The 14,991-nt window shown below is 44.7% G+C and overlaps 1 protein-coding gene across 3 annotated transcripts in view; it reads right to left on the bottom strand.

The window, feature by feature from the left end:
• pex5lb (peroxisomal biogenesis factor 5-like b) overlaps positions 1-14,991 on the bottom strand; it is a 34,560-nt gene that overhangs the window by 3,480 nt on the left and 16,089 nt on the right. For 2 of the 3 annotated variants that reach the window (XM_069142286.1, XM_069142284.1), the window contains 9 exons: positions 13,823-13,943; positions 9,292-9,534; positions 7,505-7,625; positions 6,744-6,831; positions 6,180-6,278; positions 3,685-3,804; positions 2,338-2,484; positions 606-676; positions 148-360 (listed from right to left, as the gene is read on the bottom strand). In XM_069142286.1, coding sequence (XP_068998387.1) covers positions 148-360; positions 606-676; positions 2,338-2,484; positions 3,685-3,804; positions 6,180-6,278; positions 6,744-6,831; positions 7,505-7,625; positions 9,292-9,534; positions 13,823-13,943 — 1,223 coding nt within the window. The remainder of the gene's footprint in view (positions 1-147; positions 361-605; positions 677-2,337; positions 2,485-3,684; positions 3,805-6,179; positions 6,279-6,743; positions 6,832-7,504; positions 7,626-9,291; positions 9,535-13,822; positions 13,944-14,991) is intronic. The other variant, XM_069142285.1, reaches the window with a different exon arrangement.

The raw sequence follows: 14,991 nt of genomic DNA, 5'->3' as shown, positions 1-14,991 counted from the left end.
GTCGACTCATGAAAACTGGCAGCGAAAACAAAAGTGTTATGTTTATATTTTTTGCTGAGTGCATTTGGACCACAGACTCCTCGAACCTCCGGGACGCTTCAGAAATCCAGTAGACGGTTCTGGTTTGCTCAGTTATTTTTTTTTTACCTTCCCGGTCTGGAGGTGAGGGGGCCCCTGCGCGGTGTGGCCGGGGAGCCCCGTAGCGGGCTCCTGCTGTCCTGGACCATGTGCCTGTATCGGGGGTTGTGGCTGATCCAGCGTCGCAGCGAGTCGCAGGCCTCCCGCTGCATGCCGCTGTTCGTGAAGCTGACGGCGAGCGCCATGAGAGCCGGCAGGTTGTTGGGGCGGAGCTCCAGACACCTGCGGCGGGTCAAAGCACGTCAGTGTTTACCTTTAACATGTCAGTGAATTATTAACCTTGAATCCCTTTAGGAGGTGAACACATGAAGTTAGAAATGTTGTCTGACATTCATAAATTCAGCAGTTTATGACATAATGAAGACAGGTTTTTTTTTTTCTAATTACAACAAACTCCAATAACAATTTAACTGCAAAGTCTGTGCAGCGCTGCTGGATACATAAGAGCCATGAAACAGCCATCTGACCTCTGCAGTGACACGATGGCAGCCTGCTCGTTCTCATTCTCAGCCTGAGTCATCCCCAGAACCTGCCAAGCCTGAAAACCCACGAAGGAGAAGAAATGTAATGCTTCAGAACTTCAAAAAGAAAATTTGAACCATCTCCAGAACAACAAACCCACATCAGCACTGGGATACATGTTTAAAATCAAAACGATATTTTTTCTCCATATAACAAACACATGCAAAAGCTAGAATCCTCCCCTCGTGGTTGTCTGCCTCCACCAACCAGTCAGGTTACAGTTCTGTCCCGACTCATATATGTAGTAAGGATTTTGAAAGAATTTGGCCAATAAAGTTGACTAGGATAAAAGTTGTAGCCATGACAGTAGACGAAGCTTCAGATATGGATGTTGCTGCAGAGAAGCTATAAAATCTAAAACATGAATGCTTCACACACATCTTCAACCCGACAGCACAGAAGATCTGTACAATCAGCACCTGAGATTAGTGTCTGTATCTGACCAATTGTGAAATATTGGTCACAATCTCCCCTTCTGCTCCTGAGTTATGGTGTTGCGTTTACAAGAATGGGGAGGACACGGGGTCACAGTGACCTCCGACTCCCAAAATCGAATCAGTTCATCTTTGGGACGAAGTGAATGTTTGTGCCAAATTTGAAGGACTTCCATCAAAGTGCTGCCGAGATATCGCGTTCACAAGAACTGGACGGACAACCTGAAAACGCGCCGCCTGTGCTGTGGTTATCGCCTCAGCAGAGGAGGCGACGGTCTGAGAACTGAGCCGAGACGAGAAGCTGATTTAATATTTAAACACGTGATGTGAAATCCTGTGAGTCAGTGCCAGTTCATTGATTCAACATTTACGACCTTTCATACTAAAAAAGACATTTTATGGTAGGAACGTTTAAAAATTCAAGACCTTTTGAAGATCTGTGGAAACAGGGTTTAAAACACGGCTGTGCCACACAACCGGTTTAAAACACCACCGACAGAAACGCTGCTGATGGTCAATCTCGTATCAAATGCTGCCAGAAGTAACTCGTGCAGAGACCTCAGGAATATCGGGACAACCAGTCACTCCTTTGAACTCCCAGCGGACAAATGTCAAACCTGCAGTCAGAAACGAAGCGTCACCCGTTGGTTTGTGAAATGCTGTTTTCAGGCCTCGAGTTCTGTACTTCAGCTGTCGCCATCCTGCTGCTTATGAGGCAGAAGTGACCATATTTGGACAAGTTGGGGAGGAACGAGCGTTAGATCTGACTCGAGCACACTCAACCCGTAAACTGGACTGCACCACAGGCCTGTCAATCAAACACACTCACCCCCCAAACACACCAATTTTTGAGGCCTAATATCTAATTAATATGGGGATGATTTTCAGATGGACCGCCTAGAAAACTAACAAGAAAGAGTGACTTTAGCTAATGACACCATTATGACTTGTGGAAACAATTTCTTGCCTTTGTATTTCACAGGAGAAGTTGAATGGGAGTCTCTGGAGATGGAGTTGTTGTTTTTTTGGAGCCAACGCCAAGTGACCCTCAGTGGTACTGCTCTTTTCAGACCCGCAAGCTACTTTTATATACAATCGATGGTTTAATATTGCCCGAATAATATTTCCAGTCGGGTTTTAATTTTTTTCCCTCTGCCTGATCTGAAGGTCCGATTTAATCATCATTCTGAGATTGTTTTCTGCGGCAGACGTGTCTGACATACAGCTGGGTGTAACGTGTCACCTCTGAGTCCTGCGGGTCCTGTAAGATGGCCGCCTCCAGCAGCAGGACGGCAGCGTTCAGGTCTCCCTCTCGGCCTTTCTCCTGAGCCTCGGCGAAGGCGCTGGGCCAGTCTTTGTACGGGTTGTTGGCATTGAAGTAGTAACTTCCCTGCAGAGAGAAATGGACCTTTTAAAACCTCAGACATCAGACCGGAACGGCATCTTATCAGGATGGTTGTTTTAGGTTTCTGGTGGATGTAACTGATGAGTGGCGTTCCTCAGGGATCCATCCTCGGGCTTCTGTCATTCGACATTCATGAGCTTCCAACACGCCATGAAACTAACGATGACAAAACTTTGACTTGGAATGCAAGCTTTTATTGTGAAACTTCTGCAGGAAGTGTTGAGTTTCTTTGACATCCGTTTGTCAATGATTAAAAAACAGCAAAGTAAAATCCAACTAATTTATATTAATTAGTGAATTTGTTAAAAAGTGGAGTTTCTCTGTCACAGGTGAATGACTGCTCATTTTTAATAACCGGCCTTGGTTATTAGAGACCATTTTTATTTGCAGATTTATTTATCAGTGTACTAATTTTTTGTTTTTTGTCGCTGGTAGCAACAATAATCTAAAAATAGCAACTTTCCTCTGACTTGAAATCTTTATTTCAAACCCTGAAAGAGTTTTTAAAATCTGAATCAAAACTCTGAATAAATGAAGAAGAGACCTCAGGAAGTTGATGTGCGATCTGTTCTATGTGTGTGAGCAGATGTTCGATAGCGTGTCGACACCAGAGCGGCGTCGCCGCGGTGATGTAACACCTGAGCGAAGGAAGAATTACGGCGCAGGATTACCGAGGCGCCCACGGGTGATGTCAGTCCAGAGGATTAATGCGACAGATTAATGCTGACAAAACATCCATCTGAGTGATAATCTGTCATTATTAATAACTGCCTCCTTTGACGAGAGAGCAGTGGAGGCTGGGGAAACATTTTTAATGACAGAGAGTAGAGTGAAACGTTAACAGGGACTTTGATTTCCTTAATACCGAGTAATCTCATCAACACATCGTCTAAAACACGAGGCCTTTTCAGAACGCAGGAATTATTCCACAGTTTTAAGAAAAGTAGGAGGGAGTTCCCCTTTTTTGTGTTTTTCTGTTGTTGTCAGATGACCTATTTTTACGCGAGAGAATTTGTTACGTTTCTCCACAGCTGCATCAATCTCTGAAATAATTAGATCACAGCTGTCAGACTCAGCAGAACCAGTCGGGTTGGGGCCCGGTTCAGGTCTCGGCTTTATGGCCGTGCAGAAGTCTACGAGGTGCGATCGAAAACTTCTGAGACTGCTCGTGTTGAACTCGCTCACCTTCTCCGCAGGTGGGACGGTGGGCGGGTTCGGCTGCTGATCCTCGGACTCCTCCAGCCAGTTCCTGCGAGCGAGTTCCTCCCACTCAGCCTGCATCTTATCCCAGAACTCTGTGTCCGACTGTAACGTGTAACACACACACGCACATGCACGGACAAACCACATACATTACAAAACCCAATCTGAACAGCTGAGTGCAGATATCCTCACATTTAGTCCAAAGACATCACATTTCCTACACTTCCCATAATGCACCTGGACAGCGTCTTTCACTGGAGCCTCTCCGCCTGGTAATCGGCCTCGTCTTTAAACTCCACAGTGTTTCAGGGTGATGTTTACCTTCAATGTGGAGCTCTCTTGATTTGATGTCTCTTGCTGAAATGCATCTTGGGAGTTGTAATTAACTTCCTGTTTTTTTTTTTATCAGATATTTTAGGAAAGTTCCACTCTGTAACACTGAGTATAAAGGTGGTCTGTTTCAATAAATTAATCATTCAGCTGTCAGAGTCTTTGTTTTTCAAAGTGTCTCCGAGCTCAGACGGCATTATGCAGCAGCAGCAGCAGCAGCAGCATAAATAGTGGATCAGGACTCTGCGTGAATCATTAAAATCTCAGCAGCAGCAGGAACGAACGCTCTCTTCACCTCCTCCACAAACAGAGACGTCCAGCTCTCGGCTCAGAGTCACGTTCTCCGGCTGCTTCCTCTAAAATCCATACCGCTGTTTGTTGGAGCGCGGCCGGCTCGAGGCTGTCGGAGCCAATCACCTTCAGGAGAAGAAGCAAACCGGCGGACACTGACGGACGAGCTCTTAGCGCGAAGCAAAACTAAGGCAGGAAAGACGGTCATTGAGTTTCAGCATCAACACGGAAGAAACGGACAAAGCTTAAAGATCCAAACGGACGTTAAAACTCTGACCCGAGAGAAGTGAAACCAGGCTGGACTACCAACCCACGAAAATACCGGCAAACCGACCCCAACAGAGCCATCAAAGGCCGGGTGTCTGTTTTTAGTTGATTATTCACTGCAGCTTTAATAATAACCAGCTCGCCGCTTCTGCAAAACAAATAGGGTGCTGTGATAAAATCACAAAGTCGTGTTCGTATTTCAGGTCTGCCGTTCGAGCGTCACACCGCGCTGACCTCCTCGGATTAAAACACACGCAGCTAAATTCAGAAACAGTCAGCCGTGATGAGGAAGAGCTTTTAATCAGCGGCTCGTCAATCAGAGGAGACGCCGCGATTGGTTGGCTGGCGACGAGCCGATGGGATTGAAGAGGAGAGCAAGAACTCATCGGCACGAGGGCCTCGAATTAAATATGTGACAGAGAAAATCTGCACTTCAATCACCGGGCGGTTAGACGATCGCTTCACCGCCGCCAGACTGCCACTGAACCGCATCATACGGAGCATCATCAGCCTGAAATCTGAAATGTCCTGAAAACTGAAACCTCCTGAAACGTCCTGAAACCTTCTGAAATCCCGAAAACTTATAAAACCTTCTGAAACATCCCTAAACCTTCTGGAACTTCCTGAAAACTGAAACCTCTTGAAACCTCCTGAAATCTGAAATCTAAAACCTCTTGAAGCCTCTTGAAACACCCGAAAACATTCTGATATCTCGTAACTTCTGAAACCTCCTGAAACATCTCGAAAACCTTTTGAAAACCGCGTAAAACTCCTGAAACCTGAAATCTCCTAAAACATTTTGATATCTCCATTATGAAACATCTTGAAACCTTCAGAAACTAAAACCTCCTGAAACCTCCCGAAAACGTCCCAAAGCCGAAACCTCCTGGAAACACCCTAAAATCTAAAAGCTCTTGAAACCTCCTGAAACATCTGGAAACCTCCTAAAACCTCAAACCTCCTGTTATTTGCTGAAACCTCCTGAAACTTTCCAAAACTTCCTGAAAAATCCCCAAAACCTTCAGACATATTAAACGTAAAAATACAAAATTCCTACTTTAGACATTTGATTTTCAAATTCCAGATTTCCAGTAAAGCTGTAAAACCGCCCTTCTGGCGAGTTTGTGCCGTGATCACGCGTGAACACAATAACGCTCCCTTCAGCGGCTCCTCAAAGAAACGAAGAGCTGCCGGTGAGCCGAGGACGCTCCGCTGGTAACGTCACGTGTTCAGGATCAGATATGAAAGCTGATCCCGAGTCTGTCGGCCCGCCCGCTTTCATCCCGCAGTAAGATGATCCGAGTGCAGCGCCATTCGTCCGAACCGCCGCCGAAACAGAAAGTTGACTCCGGCGGCGGGAAAGCAAGAGATCCGTTTCTGGACATCAGCAAAAGCGTCGGACAACACGGAGCCGCCGGACGAGCAACTCGAAACGTTTTATTACCGTCGGCTAGATCACAGGAAAAAACGGGTGGATGAGAGGACACTTCTGTGTTTGAACTTCACTGTGTGGAAAAGTGAGAACTTTTTTTTTTTCGGAAAAGCGATGACACTTTTCTGGAAAGACGACATTTTGTGGCGGCGTGTACCTCGACAGCAGCCTTCGCTCTGACAAACTCGTCCTCCAGAGACTCGTTTCTGGCCAAGAGAGAACGAGTCCGTCTGCGCTGTCTGGACGCCCCGCAGTCCTGAACACACACACACACACACACACACACACACACAGAGAAAGGTCAGCCAGCAGCCGTCACTGTGAGAGTAAAAACAATGTCAAAAAACTTGTGAACAAAGTCAAAGCTGCAATCTAAAGACATAAAACTCCTGACCTCACCAACAGAGTGTCTGCAGAGAACACTCCTTTATCCCAGGCTCCTTGAACTACACGCCGACACATTCATTAGTTTCTTTGCAGCTTTCTGTTCGTGTCATCGCTAATAAAAACACGGAATCAACTATTATGAGGATTTGTAAATTTTCAGATAAACTGAAGGATTAAAACACGTATTTTACTTTCTGCTTCAAAGGAAAATTAAACCTCAGAAATGCATCGTCATGAAGTTTAAACCAAAGAGCTTCAGAGTCCTGTGTGTGTGTGTGTGTGTGTGTGTGTGTGTGTGTGTGTGTGTGTGTGTGTGTGTGTGACAGCAGCTGACCTGCGTTGAAGATATGCAGTCGAGATCATCGAAGCTGTGGATGTCGAAGGAGTTCTTCGTTAGCGGATCAGTTTTAAACTCTGCAGACCTGAAGAAGAAACCAGAGGAACACGACACTGTTAATAATATACAAAACAAACATCCCGCTAGTGCCACCTACAGGCTGCAGGGCTCATTGCAGCCAGAGACCGAACTACGTGATGATGCTTCATCTGTCCTAAAGGTGGCGCTGCAGCAACAAGTTTGTCGAGTCAGTCGAATCTGAGAGGGTCCATCCTCTGAGGAACAGGATCAGGACATTTCCCGACACTATCCGAACACCGTTTCTTTGAAGAAACGTCCACGACAGCGTTTTTTCACATTCTGTTTCTTTGGGTATTTTTTTTTTTTTTTACAAATTATTTTCTGGGTATTTTTCTAATCCTGATCGTTTCTGCGTCGTCCTCACTTTATCTGAATCATCTGTGAGACTCACTACAGCTCAGAAACTTTTCTCATCTGGGATAAAAAAAAAATTACTGTCAGCATGACTTCTTGAAAACATCACATTTAAAAGAAAATTGAAAAAGCAAACTCCACATCACTGATACGCTAATAAGAAAAACTTTGCTATTTAGCTTTCGCACATTTGTGAGCGTTTCTTTGAGCTACATTTGTAGAACAGGGACTTTAATTTTGGTTAAATTAGAAGTTTGTTTATTTATCTGCTCGGCGGGGAATCTGTCCGACTGCAGCTCAGAGAAAGCAGAAGAAGAAGTTACCACAGCAGTTCACTGGACGAGTGATGGGAGGTGCACCTCTTCTCATATCTCTTCCTGCGTCCTGCGTCCTCCGACTCCAGGTTCACCTCGTCCCATTTGTCCAGAGGAGACGACAGACTGACTGCAACAGGACAACACGGGACACTTCAGATCTAACAACTCTTTCTTCTTCTGACAGTTTCAGGTGTCTTCAAAAAAAAAATCAGAACGGAGCTCAACAGCAAACCGGAGCAGATCAGGAAAAACAGAGACGTTATCAAATATAAAACTGGACATTAAAATGAAATTCAAATAAAATACGGCGGTGGAAGCCGAAGCAGTTTGGGTCAGATGACTCTCCGATAACTTTGTCTCACTTGTTTCCAACCTGTCGGTTTTATTAATACTGATTCGAAAGAAAAGGAAGATTCATGAAAGAAGGATTCGTGTCTATTTTATGTATAACTGAACAAAAACCAAAAGGACTCTGTCTTGTTTTCATGATGACACGTTTATTTTTTTTATTTTTTATTTTTTTTAAAGAGATAACCTGTGAGACTCCAGCTGCCTGAATGGGAGCGTAAAAGGACGACGCAGGTGCAACAGGAAGTTGAATCCTCATCACAGTAAAAGCTCAGATTAAAGTGCACTTCCACTGTTTTTTTTGTTTTTTTTACTCACGACTCACTGAGTTCAAAGCTTTTAACGAAATGAGCGACGAGAGGCGGCTAAAAACACAACGAGGCTGTTTCTCCAGGTTGTTTCCGATGACCGAACACCACGACGACGACCCGGACAAAGTATTTATAGACTTTTTTTTATATCTGTAACGTAGCTTTTATTTTGATGGCAGCACTGAGACATCAAACACGCTGTTTTTACTTGAAGTGACTGATTTTGTTGGCGTGAACGATAAAAACAAATATCACACTAAAAGTTTAATCAGCTGGAAAGCAGCTGTAGCGGAGCTGTAAGCCCGATATGAAGTTTCTAAAAACTAAACCTGAGCTAATTTAACTTGATGCTCTGAAAAAAACAATTTTCAGCTTCTCACAATGAACATAACAGGTTATAAATTCCAACAGTTTCTTTCACATTACAGATTCTGTATTATTTTTCGAACTAAATAAAGAGCTTACTTGTCTTTTTACAGCTGCATTTTCTTGTATTTTTCTCTTTCACTGCATATTACAAAGCTTACTGTTATTTTGGCTTACATATCTAAGTTTTATCAGTTATATAAAATCTGATATCAAATGGTGTTTCAAATTTTTAAATATTGTTTTCATTATTTTTTTCCTGTACATTTTCTTTCTTTTTTTTTGAGTCTACACCTGTCCGTCAATCATCTTTTCAGCACTTTAAACTGCACTAACTTGCATGAAAAGTGCTGTAAAAATAAAGTAATGATAAAGCCGTTTTCTCCAACGTGATCCTGCCAGAGTCGTGACTGACTTCACCTGATGGATCGAAGTTTGATATTAACTCATGTTTTCGCCACCAGAGACACACAGAGTCATATGATTAAATCCAAATCTAAAAATACACTTAAACTTTGTCAAAGTGATCAATACATTAGTGTATATAGAGACCTTTGCTAAGTAAAATAGCATCTAATCTGAGGACTTGAACACAGTTTGATACAGAAGATTTTAGGTTTGATGTTTTTTTCAGTTTTCTGCCGACTCATTAAGAAGCAGCACACATCCTGGGAGAGATGCTCCTCTGTTGACAGTAATGTAATGAAAATGAATATGTTAATTATTTGTTGTTGGCTGTTCCCCGTGTCCTGGTTTCGTCTGAGTTACCCGAGTCCAGTGAGATCCTCTCGGGTGTTCTGGGACTGGCGGGCAGGCGCTCCACCTCCACCTGGATCAGCTCCGTCTCATCGGGTCTCACTCGGCGTCGAGGACTCTTCGAGCTGCCCTTCCTCCTCAGAGGACTCCTCCTCCGGTCCTTGTTGCTGACGCTCCCATTGCTGCCAGCAGTGCTGCCCCCGCTGCTCTCCCCCGGCTCGCTGAGGTCCACCAGGTCGAGAGCTGTGGACAGAACTGCAGGACGACAGGACGGACAGTCAACATCTCACAACAACAACAACAACAACAACAACTCAGCATTCAGTCCAATAGGTTACGGTTCAGTGTGTCTGTGGCAGACAAGCAATCCACGATAAACTGAACCTGAACTATAAATTTGATTTTTTTTAAACCCCAAAATCCAGATTTCTCCTCCATTTGAGAAAAGATGGCTTCGATTTTGGGATTACGTCAGTCTGAATAACAGATTTACAAACAATCATTCAATAACAGTGTTTGCACTCAGTTTCATACTGAACCAACCAACCGACCGACCAACCGACCAACAACCCGACCAAGCAACCAACCAACCGACCACCTAATTGACTATCTAACCAATCAATTTATTGACTACCTGACTAATGAACCACCAAACTATCCAACTAACTGACCAACCCATTAGCTGACTACCCAACCAACCAACCACTGAAATAACCAACAAATCAATTAACCAACCAACCAACCCATTAACTGACATATCCATCCATCCATCCATCTATCTATGATTTAGTGGGTCAGTCAACACCGTTATTAAAAGGAGCAAACATTTTGTGTCGTACAATTTTGAACAATTAACAGATTATTGATTAATGTGTCGGGGGCCGACAAAGGGACTGCACCTCCCTCAGTATCAGCTGGGCCCCGTTCGGAGGGGGAGCAGCTTCAACATGACAAGGACTCTAAGTGTTACACACACACACACACACACACACACACACACAGAGTAATCAGTGAAGCCTGGCAGCTCAGGAACTTCAAACTGCGCCAGCATCCTGGAGACCTTCAAACTGCGCCAGCATCCTGGAGACCTTCCTCACATCCTCAGCGGGTCGCACCGCTGCCTGGAGTGAAAGCTGCTCTGTGCAGGAGCAGAAATCACCGCAGCTTCACCCTCTCAGCCTTCAGGACGTCCGCACCAGGCTGTGTGTCCGGTCAGCGCTCTCGGGGGGTCTCCAGGGACGCCGGTCACCCCGGAAAAAAAAGTGCTCAGGCGGCAGAAGTCGGGCAGACGACTCCGACTCTTGAACACGCAGCACTTCTCTTTCATTCTGTATCCTCAACAACTCTCAGGAACACCGACACGCCTGACTGTCCAGGATTTTTTTTTTTATCTGGTTTGTTTTATTAGGTTTCGATACCTGCTGTAGTATAGTTAGTAATTTATCTGGCTCCACATTTTTGTTACTGGAACAGCCTTTTTTTTTGATGCAGTGAACAGCTGCACATGCACAACGCTGCATTTGGCAAAAGGTCCATTATTTAATAAGGAATTTGATGAATGTTGAAACATTTGGTTCTGTAGTGTTGAGCCGGATCTCTATGCTGTTCTTTTCTCTCCCTGCTCTCCCCTCAACCCCAACTGGTCGAGGCAGATGGCTCCGCCCACCTCTGGTTCTGTTGGAAGTTTCTTCTTGTTCAAAGGGAATTTTTTCCTTCACTCTATCGAAAGTTTTTTTTTTCTCCCTCCTAGCTTACGTGGGAATTGTTGAATTGTTGGGTTTCTCTGTATAATGTTTTCTGCTGTAAGGACTTAAATGTGTTAAGTGCCTTGAAATAACCTGCGTTGTGATGTGGTGCTGTATAAATCTAACTGAATTGAATTACTGTATCGAAGTTTTACACTGGACTTTCACAACGGATTCCTATTGCAGATATTTTTGCTCCATTGCGTCATCAGTCGGGCCTGATATTTATATCAGAGCTCTGTGATCAATAACACAAATAACTATGTCCTTTTTGTTTTGTCTTGTATCTGAACTTAAAGAAAACTAAAACAGTTACTCACCAAAACAAACAACAACAACACAATAACTGGTCACCGTGTTTGACGTGACACTTGGCCTAGAACCGCTGTCGTTCACAGTGACCTTTAAGCGTCTTTAATCTCACAGTTTGATCCAGTTCGCGACCCCTGAGCAGGTGAAATTTCAGCCGCGGGCTCCAGTTTCCGTCTCCCTTGCACTTCCTGACGTGTGGACAGTTTTTCTCATTTATGTAAATACAGAAACAAGGATCAGAACGGCCCCGTTGGTTTAAATGCAGGTAATGAATGTGAGGAGGAGGACGGAGCCGACAGGAGGACAGAGGAGGTCAGAGGTGTTAATTAATGGCTGGTGTACCTGCTGAGTCGGAGGTGACAGATGGAACGCGAGAGGAGGAAGGATGACGGCCAAGGACGGAAAGTTAGAGGAGGACGGGAAGGAGAACCGAGGAGGTTTGGGAGAAAACAGTGAAACGGAGGAGGAGACGGGAAGTTAAAAAGCCAGAGAGAGGGGAGAAGAAGGAGGACGAGGAGGGCTACAGGTGAGTTTAAACTGGAGTTTAACCAAACTTAAGACTTTAATTTGGATTTTATACACTTTATTAATCCCCGAGGGGAAATTTCTTCACTACAGCAGAGGGGCTCTCAGGGGGGAGCTGCTGCAGCAGGCTGCCACTAGCGCGGCGCCAGGTAACCTGACCTGAGGTGCATGTTTTTGGATGATGGGAGGAAGCCGGAGAACCCGGAGAGAACCCACGCAAGCACAGGGAGAACATGCAAACTCCGCACAGAAAGGCCCAGGACCGATTCGAACCCGGAACCTTTTTGCTGTGAGGTGACAGTGCTAACCACTGCACCACCGTGCCGCCGTGTTCACCTCCGATTTCCTCTCCGTAACGTTCGAGTCCAGTATGTTGAAAATGAAGCTCCATCTGATCTCTATCCGTAGAACTGATTACTTTAAGGGCACTTGCCTGGTTTTAATCCAGCCTGTAGTGTTTGTGAGAAATGTTTCACCTCCTCCTTCTCTTCCTCTTCATCAGTAATAATCACAGCTAAAATCTGTCTTACAGCCGCGTCCTCATATTTCAATTCAAGACTGCATCCACACGAATGCATTTTCATTTCAAAACTTTGTTAAAAAGTGGATCGTATACGAAGAGATGACATACAGAGGAAATCTGAAGGTATATGATGATGTATATTGTGTTTGTGAAAAGATTGTTCGTTTGTTTTTCATGTGCTGGAACAAATGAGATGAGACGTGATGGAAAAGTTTCAGCAGGTGACATCAAAAACAAAATGACTGTGCAGTTTGAACATTTACAGATGAAACAGCTGCTCTTTGATTTATTTAAGGACATTTTTTTTTTTTCAACTGCAAAAGTTGTTTGATAAACAGCGTTCAGGAGGGATCGGACACTTTGATCACGAGCGAAACGCGATGCTAAAATCTCTCAAATGACCGACGGAGCAGATATGAAAAAAAAAAAAAGAGAAAAGATTCTGTTGATCAGCAGTAAAATGAGACGCTTTTAAGAAGCAGATCCAGAACTGGGCCGGAGGGATTATAAACCTCCTCTGATATATCTGCTGCTTTGAGGGGACGTGTGGACTGAACCACTTGAGCCAAAACTTTTAACTTCACTTGAACCGTGTCAAATAATCAATCATATTTTTTTACCTTGTTTCTAATGTACGAGGTGCAATCAAAGACCTTCTGTTCCAGCACAGTGATGCACACGGAGAAAGAATAACTTTACATGAGTAAATATTACAAGTTACGTCTCTTGATCGACATCAGCACACGTATTTATTGACCACTGTTGCGTGAACATTTGGGATTTCACTGTGGACCTGAAACTTGAGCAGAAAACGCAATTTTGTGTTAGATTTTTTACGTTTTTGAGGTTTACCCTGAATGTTTTCCCCTTCAAGACGCCTCAGAAGGTTCCCAGCAGAACTCGGTGTTGACGGTGTGACTGTGGAGGGCGAATTCTTTGGTGCACAACCCTGCGAATGTCAAAGAAAATCCACCTGGTTGCTCCTGACCTGACGCGCCTTTTCTTCAGGTCTTGGATGGTGACGTTCTGCCCTTATTGAAACCCGAATGCCAAGCGAACGGTGTGACGGCGGTCACATAAACGATGTGGAACTCGGCCGCTGATGTTTGTTAACTTGGAACGCTTCCTCGTCGAAGGTTACAGCTTCTCCGAGTACATCGTGGTGCCGCGTTCGCTTCACGTGCAACAGGGGTCTCCGTACTTTTTGATCCACCCTCGTATAAAAAAAACAAAAAAAAAACATCTGCCGGCCCGATTGGTTTACGCCTCGTCACCTTTAGAGGACCGAGGGGGAGCAGCATGAGGAGGAGGAGGAGGAGGAGGATGAAGGTGCCGATGAGCAGCAGAAAGATCCCTGCTGAGCGGTGGAGGGGGGTGGGGGGGTGGGAGGGGGCGGTGACAGAGGGGGGTGATGAGATGATAATTAGCGGGAGTCTACCTGCTGTGTTGGAAGTGAGCGGTCGGGCGGAGGTGGAGGCGGCGTCGCTGCGGCTCTCCGACAGGAAGTCGTCGATGGAGGGACTCAGCAGGGGCCGACTCTCCTGCTGCTCCCCGACCAGCTGGAGACACAAACACCCGTTAGACCGAAGAGCAGAATGTGACACACGGACTCTATCAGTGTGGAGGAGGAAGATGATGATGATGACGACTGTTAACTAAAATGCTACAATGCAGAAAACATAAAGGTCTTCACTCCTCTCAGTGGGCTTCTCTGTTTTACCGAGTGACATCGACACGGATGAAAGTTCACCTCGTTGGACGTTTCGACGACTTCTGAAAAGTTTTCTTTAAAAGGAAGTTATTAATCGACAAAAAAATGATCTGCATTCATTTCATAATCCATTGTTTCAGGAATTTGTAAACAAAAACAGCGGTTAGCGGTGATGTCACCTATCGGTTTGTAAACTGCCGTTCTGAAGCTTCGAGTTTGGATTTTGGCCGTCGCCCATTTTGTTATGTTGGAGGCCAAAAGTGACCATATTTGGATAATTTGCGGGAGGAGCTAGAGGTGGATCTGACTCGATCTGATTGGGAACCGGAGGACACTATGCACCTATAGCGGAAACCTGACTGCACCACAGGCCTGTCAATCAAACAGACGCCCCCAAACATACACATTTTTGAAGCCTAATATTGAATTAATGATGGGATTATTTTTCAGATGAGCCGCCAGAAAACGAATAAAAAGGAGTGAGTTTAGCTAACGACACCGAAACGACTTGTGGAAAAAATGTCTTGACTTTGTATTTTATGAGAGAAATTGAATGGAGGTCGATGTAGCCGGTGGCTTCTTGGAGCCGACCCCCAGTGGCCTTCGGTGGTATTGCAGTTTAAGGCACTTCCGCGTTACTTTTAAATACAGTTTATAGGTCAAAACAATGGAGACATCTGAGCATGTCACCTCGACTGCAGGGATATTGGACTGGACTCTTTAACTGTCTTGTTACATTTTATATCCTAAGTGGTTAACTGGAAAATGTATTACATTTAATTAATACAAAAATGTAAATTAGGATTAATCTATAATGAAAGGAATCCTAAATTGCAGTCTGGATCTGTAATGTTGCAGTGGATTCCACTGTAAGCATAAATCCCATTAACATGTCT

Source organism: Embiotoca jacksoni, unplaced genomic scaffold (assembly GCF_022577435.1).
Source record: "Embiotoca jacksoni isolate LCO1_2020_lvr unplaced genomic scaffold, fEmbJac1.0.p SCAF_99, whole genome shotgun sequence".
NCBI classification, from domain to species: Eukaryota; Metazoa; Chordata; class Actinopteri; family Embiotocidae; genus Embiotoca; species Embiotoca jacksoni.
This window is presented reverse-complemented; position numbering and strand designations above follow the sequence as displayed.